Here is a 10,473-nt window from a genome sequence, read left to right as displayed (position 1 = left end):
GGATCGGGGCCGGCGGCTGGGGTGTCCGGCTTCACCGACCCTGGGGACCTGGGGCGGGTGGGCTCGGGGACCCCGGAGTCACAGCGCACGCCTCCCCGGGTCCTGCAGGGGGGTCGGGGCCCGGAGCGAGGGCCGAACCCCAGCGCCCCGCGGCTCGGACGGCGTCGCCTTCACAGCTCGTCCAAGATCTCCGCGGAACCCTGCTGAGGGGCCTAACTCGCGTCCACGCCTCCGACACCGATCTCTCCCCGATTCCGGGGCTCCCGTGCTCTCTAGATCCGGCCCCCACTCGGGAGGCGCATCGCCCTGGGGAATCTAAGCCGCCGGCCCACCCATCCGGCGCATCCACGAGATCTTTTCTGGATTTATTCAGATGTAGCAGTCCTACTTGGATTGCAACAGAGATTTTCCTTTGATTTTTTTTTTTTACATTGGTGGTTTTTGGTGTTTTTTTTTTTGTTTTTTTTTTTTTTGGTACAGGTCCTGGGGGCGGAACTCAAAGCCTAGGTCTGCCGCTGAGCTTCCATTTACTCAAGGCTAGCACTCTACCACTTTGAGCCACAGTCTGGCATTTATTTATTTATTTGGTAGTTTAGTGGAGATAAGAGTCTCCGGAATTTTCCTGCCTGGGCTGGCTTTGAACCGTGATCCTCACATCTCAGCCTCTTGAGTAGCTAGGATTACAGGACTCAGCCTCTGGTGCTCAGCTTTGCTTTTGTGTTTTTGAGGCACAGCCTCACATGTAGCCCAGGTTAGTTTACAGCGTGCCCTCCTCCTTCCTTAGCCTCCCCAAGAGCTGGAATTATGCCATTTGGGAGGTGGGGGTCAGTTGTGGGGCTTGAATTCTGGGCCTGGGCCCTTCAGATCAAGGCTAGCGCTCTGCCACTTGACCCACAGCCCCACTCGCGGTTTCCTGGTGGTTTATTGGAAATCAGTCTCACGGACTTTCCTGCCCGGGCTGGCTTTGAGATCTCAGCCTCTTAAGTAGCTAAGATTGTAGACAATAAGCCACTGGCACCCAGCGTGTATCTTTTTTTATTTTGCCAGTCCTGGGACTTGAACTCAGAACCTGGACACTGTCCCTGAAATTCTTTTGCTCAAAGCTAGTACTCTACCACTTGAGCCACAGTGCTACTTCTGGTTTTTTCTGTTTACTTAGTACTGAGGAATCAAAGCCAGGACTTCATGCATGTTAGGCAAACACTTTACCAGTAAGCCACATTTCCAGCCTGAGCAAATTTTTAATTAAGCATTTACCTTGGGGTAGGTATCTGGGTAACTTGGACTTCAGCAGAGGAATCAAATAGTGGTGAAGAATCAAACTTTTGTGGGCATTATATTTTTGTGAGGAACAGTCACTTCAAACAAAAGCATTCTGCACATATTCAAATACATGTGATGGGAGAAAAAAAAAAACTAAAGGTAAGGAGACTGATAGGGCAAGAGAAAAAATAGAATTGAAGTAGGAGAGCCTCACTGAGAGGCCTGTAAGACTAAGAAGGTGAGGAGTTGACATTGCAGGTATCATCTGGTAAGTGTTCTAGGCCCAGCTGGAACAAGTCTAGTATAGTTTGAATGTGATTTCTCCATTTTGTGTGTATGTGGGTGTTGTATACTTTGTCCCCAGTGCTTCAGTGTTGAGAGGTAGGACCTGGGGAGGTGATTGGGGTATGAGGGCTCTGCTGTGATGTACAGATTGGTCCACTCACGGATTAAGGAGTTATTTGGGGAGTGACTTTGTTATAAAGCTTATGGCAAGCTTTCTGAGGCATGCTTGCTCTGTGTCTGGCATATGTCCATGTTCCTGGACTTCCCCAGACTTGAGGACTGTGAGCTGAATAAGCGTCTGTTCTTTGTAAATTGCCCATGCTGTAGCATTCAGTTGTAGCAGCAGAAAACAAAGATAATCGATCCATTGTATGTTATGTGGGGGGTATGAAGGCCAGTGTGAGTGGAGGTAAGTGGCCAAACATAAGAGGAGGAGGAGAGTGAGTGCTCAGTGTTTTTGTAAAGTTTTGAGGAAACAAAGTATGATTTTGAATGCTGTTATAGGTCCAAATGACCTATTTATTTATGCTTGAACTCTTTGGCTTCGCTCATCTAAGCCACGCTCCCAACTTCCAGCTTTTGCTGGTTAGTTGGAAATAAGAATCTTGAGGCTAGGCTGGGCATGGTAGCTCACGCCTCTAATCCTAGCTACTCAGAAGGCTGAGATCTGAAGATCAGGTTCAAAGCCAGCCCAGACAAGAAAGTCTGTGAGACTCTTATCTCCAATAAACCACCAGAACCAGAAGTGGCACTATGGGTCAAGTAATAGAGCGCTAGTCTTGAGCTGAAGAGCAAAGGGACATTGTCTAGGCCCAGAGTTGAAGCCCCACGACCAGCCAGAAAAGAAAAAAAAATCTTCAGGAGAATATGGCTTAGTGGTAGAGTGCTTGCCTAACATGCATGAAGCCCTGGGTTCAGTTCCTCAGTACCACATAAACAGAAAAGGCCAGAAGTGGCACTGTGGCTCAAGTGGTAGAGCGCTTGCTTGAGCTGAAGAGCTGAGGGACAGCGCCCAAGCCCAGAGTTCAGGCCCCACGAAAGGACCCCCCCCCATAAAAAAAGATTGAGAGAACACTGCACTTAAGCTTTCTGACATACTTAAGTGGTCCACAAGAGAGAGAAAGTAGATGGGCTGGGAAGTTGGCTCAGTGGTAGAGCGCTTGCCTTGCATGCATGAGGCCCTGGGTTTGATTCCTCAGCACCACATAAGCAAAAAGAAAAAAAGCCGGAAGTGGCGCTGTGGCTCAAGTGGTAGAGTGCTAGCCTTGAGCTGAAGAGTTGAGGGACAGTGCCCAGGCCCAGAGTTCAGGCCCCATGACCGGACCCCAAAAAAATAAAAAGGAAAGAGAAAGAAGAAAAGAAAATTATCTTGGGGATTTGTTGCCAGAGCTAGCTTTGAATCAAGATCCTCAGGTCTCAGCCTCCTGAGTAGCTAGGATTATAGGTGTGAGCCACAATGCTCAACTAAAGCTAGGACTGTTTCCCAAGATTGCATGCACTCAGGACTGACAGAAGAGGCTTAGCTTCTGCCTCTGGCCATGGCATTTCCTTCCCCTGGGTGTCTCTTATTTTGGGGTGGTCCTCCCTCTCACTCCCCTGCCGCTGAAACACTCCGTTCTTTCTAGTATTACAGCTGATGAAGTTAGCTTTGTTCAAGAAAAAAAAATTACTATGGAAATTAGGAATATTTGTAAAGTCTACAAACTCCCAAAATAGGCCTTTTTTGTTTCTTTTTCACAGCTGAGTATCAAATCCAGGGCCACACACATGCTAAGCCAGCACTCTGCCGCTGAGCTATATTGCTAGCAAGAGATAAGCTCTTTTCTTTGTCCTTGATTCTATAAAATTAAATGATTTCTTTGAATAAATTTTGTTCAGTCTATTGAATTAGAATGTATATATATGTATATATGCGTGCGTATATACATATATGTAACTTGTTGCAGCATTTCTCTTGAACATGATTCAGGTAGCTTCTAGTTATTTTAAAGTACTCTAAATTTTTAAGGCATTTTAAAATTATTTCAACAGCAACACAAAAAGATTTAGACTGGGACCACACAAGAGTTGTAGAATAAGAATTGAGCTGTGTTGTCTGTTCATGTACACAGGAAAATAAGGAAGTAGTGTGTGCAAAACATAATTGTTATCAACTATGTGGTTGATGGAAAGTAGGAAGGGAAAAAATAGTAAAAGTTATTACCAAAGACATCAGTTCTTAAAGTATAATGGACACAGCTGGACGCCAGTGGCTCACACCTGTAATCCTAACTACTCAGGAGGCTGAGATCTCAGGATCACGATTCAAAGCTAGCCTGGGCAGGAAAGGCTGAGAGACTTTTTTTTTGGGGGGGGAGGGTCTGGTCATGGGGCTTGAACTCTGGGCCTGGGCACTGTCCCTCAGCTCTTCAGCTCAAGGCTAGCACTACCACTTGAGCCACAGCACCACTTCCGGCTTTTTTTCTTTTTGCTTATGTGGTGCTGAGGAATCGAACCCAGGGCCTCAGGCATGCAAGGCAAGCTCTCTACCACTGAGCCACCTTCCCAGGCCTGCTGAGAGACTCTTATCTCCAATAAACCACTCAAAAACTGGAAGTGGTGCTGTGAGTCAAGTGGCAGAATGCTAGCCTTGAGCTAAAGAGCTCAGGGACAGCACCAAGGCCCAGAGTTCAAGTCCCACAACCAAAAAAAGAAAAAATAAAAGTTTTAATCAGTGCAGTCATATTAAGGGTACATTATATAAAAGGTGAACTGAGTAACTTGAGGGTGGGGTTGGAATGGGGAAATAGAGAATGATGGAAGGGGTGACATTAAGAAGCAGTATTCTCATAGCCAGACATATGGAATTGAAACCTTTGTACAACCACTATTCATTGGCTTTTGAAATCAGTGCCTTAGTACCTCCAGAAGTGATTGCCTAATTTGTTTATCTTTATTTTTTCCAGTCCTGGCGTTTGAACTCAGCGCCTGGCCACTGTGCCTGAGTTTCTTTTGTTCAAGGCTAGCACTCTAACACGAGCCACAGTGCCACTTCCAGCTTTTTCTGTGTATGTGCTACTGAGGAATCGAACCCAGGGCTTCATGCTTGCTAGCAAGCACTATACCAGTAAGCCTCATTCCCAGCCCTAATTGCCTAAATTTTGTGCCTCAGGTCCCTTCCTCTCTGCTAAAGGCTCTGTTCAGCAGTGGGAAGGAGACTTAAAAGGAGACAAATGATCTGATGGAATTCTTTATTGCTGACTTATTTGCTGGGGTTGGAGGTTGCAAGGACGTTTAGATTCACTGAATTTCTGAAGTCATGATCTGCCATCCTCGGACTGGCAGTGTCACTGTGGCAAGGATAGAGTGTGTTCCAGAAACAATTTTTCTGTCTTTCATCACTGAAATTACTGTTAGCCATTTTTCTTTCAGTAACAATCTGAACTCAGTTAACAGAAGCAAAACCATTTTTTCCACACATACTTGTACCCTCTGGACCCTCATGACAACCCTCTGAGCTAAGCCTTTACATTTGTAGCAAGGAGGCAGCATGGCATGGTGTGAGGCTCTGGCCCTGTATCTTGCTGATACAGCCTGGTATAGGGGAGCATAAAGTCCAGTGTAACAGCAGAGGGCTTGTGGCACGTATGGTTGTAAGGATAATCTGACACTGAATTATTGTCTGTTTCAGGTCTTATGCAGCATGGCTGTGACAGGTGTCCGATTGCTCAGTGGTGCTCTAAGGAAGTCAGACACCTGGATCCGACTGTGGGGTGTGCTTCAAGGAACACCTTCACACAGACTGTATGTTTCCTGGAACCAGCACTTATATCTCTCTAGCACCAAGTTAAATGCACCATATTATAACACACTTTCCCAACATAGTTTTTCTCTCAGACTTCCTGGGCTTTTAGTATCTCCAGAACATATTCCATGTTCTATAAGACTCAAAAGCAATATAAGCTCTAAGAAATCTGCTAAAAAGACTCTGCAAAAAGCAGATGAGGCGGACTCTGATGATGAGGGTGCTCCCAGCGAGAGGAGTGAGCAGGAAGAGGAGCTTGAGGAGGACCCCAGTGTGCCCAAAGACTACAAAGACCTGGACAAAGTCGTGCAGTCTTTTCGGTATGATGTCATCCTGAAGACTGGCCTTGATATTGGGAGAAAGTGAGTATGGTGTGTTTCATTGTGAACTCACTGGTCTGCTTATTTTAATGCATCACTACAAATCATTCAACCCTTATGACAGTAAGGAATAACCACAGATATGAAAGGGCTGTGTGAAAATTTACTTCAGTTATTTCATTGTCTAGATGAAAAAACTGATCCCCATAGGCCATATTTCCTTTGGTTCTAAGACACAGTTGAGTATCTGATGAGTCATTGATTTAGTGTGTGTGTGTGTGTGTGTGTGTGTGTGTGTGTGTTGGATAGAACCAGGACACTAAGAAAAAGAATCACATATTACATATACTACATTTATATATATATATATATATCAGGTGAAAAAGCACTTGGATTTCACAAATACTTCAGTGTGAGAAGGTATCTTCCAAGGTCAACAAGAGAAATAGAAGGTAGTGGTTAAGAAGGCAGATTCTTTTTTCTGGCAGCATTGGACTTTGAATTCAAGGCCTTGCAGTTGCTAGGCAGGCACTCTATCATTTTACTCATACCTCCAGCTCTGTTTGCTTTACACTGTTTTTTTCTTTTCTTTTTCTTGCCAGTCCTGGGGCTTGAACTCAAGGCCTAAATACTATCCCTGAGCTTCTTTGGCTCAAGCCTAGCACTCTCCCACTTGAGCCATAGCTTCACTTCTGGCTTTTTTTGCTTATGTGGTACTGAGGAATCAAATCTAGGGCTTCATGCATGCTAGGTAAAGCACTCTACCACAAAGCCACATTCCCATCCCCAGGGACTGATCATTTGGTCTGTGCTTCCCTCCCTCCTGGGTAGCTGGGATCATAACTATGCACAACCACTGTGCTTGTGCCTGGCCGTTTTTGGTTTTGGTTTTGGTTTTTTTTTTGGTGTCCATATGGGGGCTTGAATTCAGGACTTCATGCTTTTGCTCAGCTTTTCTTTGTTTTTCTAAATTAATTTTACTGTTTTTTTCCTCTTAATTTTCTTCCTTTATGCTTTATTTATTTACTTATTTTTGCCAGTGTTGGAGCTTAAACTCAGGGCCTGGACCCTGTCATTGAATCTCTCTGTGCTCAAGACTAATGATCTACCACTTGAGCCATACAGCCACTTCTGGGTTTTTCTGTTTATGTGGTATTGAGTAATGGAACCCAGGGCTTCATGCATGCTAGGTAAGCATTCTACCACTAAGCCACATTCCCAGTCATTATTTAATTTTTGGTTATATGGTACCAAGGAATCAAACCCTTTTACTGAGGAATCAAACCCAGGGCTTCATGTGTGCTTGGCAAGCATTCTACCACTAAACCACATTCTCAACCTTTTCTTTTTCTGTTTGGTGTTGGTCTCAAGGCTGGTGCTCTACCTTTTAAGCCACAACTCCACTTCTGGCTTCTTTTTATGCTTTTTATTTTTTTGCCAGTCTTGGGGCTTGAACTCAGAACCAGGCGCTGTCCCTCAGCTTCTCTTTTCAAGGCTGGTACTCTACCACTTGAGCCACAGCACACTTGAGCCACAGCACCACTTCTGGCTTTTTCTCTTTATGTGGTACTGAGGAATTGAACCCAGGCTTCATGCATGCTAGGCAAACACTCTACCACTAACCTACATTCCCCGCCCTTCTTTTGCTGCTTAACTGGAGATAAGAGTCTTATTTCATAGACTTTCCTTCCTGGGATGGCTTTGAACCATGATCCTCCAAGACTCACTATCTGATTTTATTGTTCTTTTGCTCTTTTTTATTTTTTCTTTCAATCCTCAGGCTTGCACTCAGGGCCTACGCACTGTCCCTGAGCTTCTTTGCTCAAGGCTAGTGCTCTACCACTTGAGCCACAGCACCACTTCCAGCTTTTTCTGTTTATATGGTACTGAAGAATGCAATCCAGGGCTTCATACAAGCCAGGCAAGCAAACACTCTACCACTAAGCCACATTCCCAGCCTTGAATATATTTCTGTATTGGTTTTGTTTTTGTTTTTTGGTCAGTCATGGGGCTTGAACTGTAGGTCTGGGTGCTGTCCTTGAGCTGTTCAGCTCAAGGCTAGAGCTCTAGCACTTGAGCCACAGTGCCACTCTGGCTTTTTCTGTATATGTGGTACTGAGGGACTCAAACCCAGGGCTTCATGCATGCAAGGCAAGCACTCTACCGCTGAGCCACCTTCCCAGCCCCTATATTCCTGTATTTTAAAATGCTTTTCTTTTTTTTTTTGAATAGCAAAGTAGAAGATGCATTCTACAAAGGTGAACTGAGACTGAATGGGGAAAAGTTATGGAAGAAAAGCAGAACGGTGAGAAATTAAACATATAATGAGAGCCAGATAGTTTTGGTTTCTGTCTGCACTCTGTGGTGCATCAGAAATTCCATTCTCCCTGGCCCTGGCCCATCTGACGGAATCTGACAGCAGGCTTTATCACAGGCCACTTTCTCCTTTGCACCCTTAATGACCCTGTGATGAAGAAGTCTTTGGCATAAGCCACTTTGGGGACTGGCAAAAATCTATTAATGTCCTCCATGGAATCGCAGATTACAAGGAAGTATTTGACATGTACAGGTATTACCGGAGCAGATGTGTGACTCTGTTCATTTCAGCAGTATTCATGAGCACCGGCTGAGGTATTTCTTTGCGTGCAGGGAAACATGCATAAAAATCTACTTTCTGACAGGTCCAGGTCAATAACAATTGAGAAAAATAAGTTTCTTACAAAGAAGTGTATTTCCAGGAAGTGACACTGGCTTAAGTGGTAGAGCACTAGCCTGGAGCACAGAGAGGCTCTGGGACAGAGCCCAGACCCTGAATTCAAGCCCCAGGACCAGGGGGAAAAGAGAGAGAAAGAGAAAGGTATAAAGAAGTTATTTCCAGTATCCACGTATCCACTTTGGCAACACCAAAGGTTGAGGGAAAGTTTTATTGTTTGTAAAAAGAAAACGATATTGGAATGGATATTGGAAGTGCCTTATTTTCTTTTTTTCTGTTGAAGATATTTTTAGCCAGGTGCCATTGACTCATGCGTGTAATCCTAGTTACTCAGGAGGCTGAGAACTGGAGGATTAAAATTTGAGGCCAGGGCTAGGAGTTTGGCTTAGTGGTAGAGTGCTTGCCTAGCATGATGAAGCCCTGGGTTCAATTCCTCAGTCCCACATAAACAAAAAAAAGCCAGAAGTGGCACTATGGTTCAAGTGATAGAATGCTAGCCTAGAGCAAAAAGAAGTTCAGGGACATGCTGGTGCCGGTGGCTCACACCTGTAATCCTAGCTCTCAGGAGGCTAAGATTTGAGGATCATGGTTCAAAGCCAGCCCAGGCAGTAAAGTCTGTAAGACTCTTATCTCCAATAAACTTCCAGAAAACTGAAGTGGCGCTGTGGCTCAAAGTGGTAGAGCATTAGCCTTGAGTGAAAAAGTTCAGAAACAGTACCTAGCCCTGAGTTCAAGCCCCATAACCACCACCAACAACAGAAAGTTTGGCAGCATCAGACTTACGATACTAGAAGGCATTTCTTGATCAGTGTTGTAATAAGCAATGTTCTAGAGAGGCTAGACACCCTTTTTGAGATTTTTTTCTTTAATATTTCAGATTTTCTTTGGGGTTGGAGGACCTGAGCCATCTCTTGTTGCTCTGGTCCATAGACAGTGATGCTGTCCTATGGGGGGGTGGGGGGAGGGAAGGAAGCATTCCTTCAGTTTGCTCCCCTGTTCAAAGGTATTTGCAGCTGGTTTCATGCACAGAAAGAGTGGGACACATTCCCCCCATGATTCTCAGCCCTCAGCCCCCAGGTCCATCCCTCTGGACAGCCTTGAGCTGACAAGCTCAGACTGCTCTGTCAGCCATTGTTCAGTGAGCTGCACAAAACCAGATAGGCCCTTCTCTGCCCTTAATTGCTTTCTCCTGCTTGTAGCCTGGCCCCCTTTCCTCAGCCCCAGTCTTCTAAGGGCAAGATGTGTTCTTAGAATAAGAAATGATTACTCCCAGAACACCTTGCCTCTCTGCTGGGACCTCATTTATAAACCCAAAAGCCCATTTTTCTCCCCCTGCTTTGAGATATTGTTAACTACAGTCTAATTGCTACTGCTTATTCTGCCTTGGGTGTTTTGTTGTCTCGGCTGCCATCCAGATTTCTCCTGAGGGTCAGCAAAGGCAGAGGCCAGCATTAACACGCAGCTGCCTCGTTACTAGGAGGCCCGGTAGCCATAGAAACTGCAGCTAAGGGGAGATTTGAAATGTAGATATTTGGAACAGCCACTAATCCCAGCCAGGTTTGCTTTGTGTCTGCTAAAGGACAGTGTCTCGGAGGGGAATAAAGAACGCCTCGCCTTCCTTGGCCTGCTCCATGGAGCCCGCGCCTGCCTCTGGCCCTGGAGGGTCAGGCACTGTCTGATGCTGCAGCTCCAGCCCTGGCTACCTCCAGCTGTAAAAGCTTTTCTGTGCTCTGTGAACCAGGTGGGGCCCATGCTACCGAAGCTGCCAGCCATTTGTTAACCTCCAGGTGGGGTGAGGAGCCATGTGTGAGCCAGTCCTTCCTGAACTCCCCTCTCCCTGAGCTGAGCTGCGCAAAGGAGGTACCTGCCTAGTACCTGCCCCTTAAACAGCCGAACAGCCCACTCGCTGCCCTTTTAAGGGTGGAACTCTGTCTGTAAAAGGTACACAAGAAGGGTTGCCTTTTCTGCATTGTGTGTGGTATGTGTATGTTACCTATTAGAATGAATTTTACTAAGATTGTGCTCAAAAGTCTCACTTGCTAAGTAGGTACTTTACCTCTTAAGCTGCTCCATGAGCCTTTTTTTGTGTATTACTTTCTTTTTTTTGG

The 10,473-nt window shown here is 45.5% G+C and overlaps 1 protein-coding gene across 2 annotated transcripts in view; it reads left to right on the top strand.

Moving 5' to 3' along the window:
* Positions 1-10,473, top strand: part of LOC105990082 (chromosome unknown open reading frame, human C6orf203) — a 14,373-nt gene that overhangs the window by 341 nt on the left and 3,559 nt on the right. The window contains exons 1-3 of one of the 2 annotated variants that reach the window (XM_013022393.1): positions 1,451-1,531; positions 5,219-5,694; positions 7,885-7,957. In XM_013022393.1, the coding sequence (XP_012877847.1) occupies positions 5,231-5,694; positions 7,885-7,957 (537 nt within the window). In that variant the 5' untranslated portion in view covers positions 1,451-1,531; positions 5,219-5,230. Of the gene's footprint in view, positions 1-1,450; positions 1,532-5,218; positions 5,695-7,884; positions 7,958-10,473 lie in introns of those variants that run through there. The other variant, XM_013022392.1, reaches the window with a different exon arrangement.

Source organism: Dipodomys ordii, unplaced genomic scaffold, assembly GCF_000151885.1.
Source record: "Dipodomys ordii isolate 6190 unplaced genomic scaffold, Dord_2.0 Scaffold62, whole genome shotgun sequence".
NCBI classification, from domain to species: domain Eukaryota; kingdom Metazoa; phylum Chordata; class Mammalia; order Rodentia; family Heteromyidae; genus Dipodomys; species Dipodomys ordii.
This window is presented reverse-complemented; position numbering and strand designations above follow the sequence as displayed.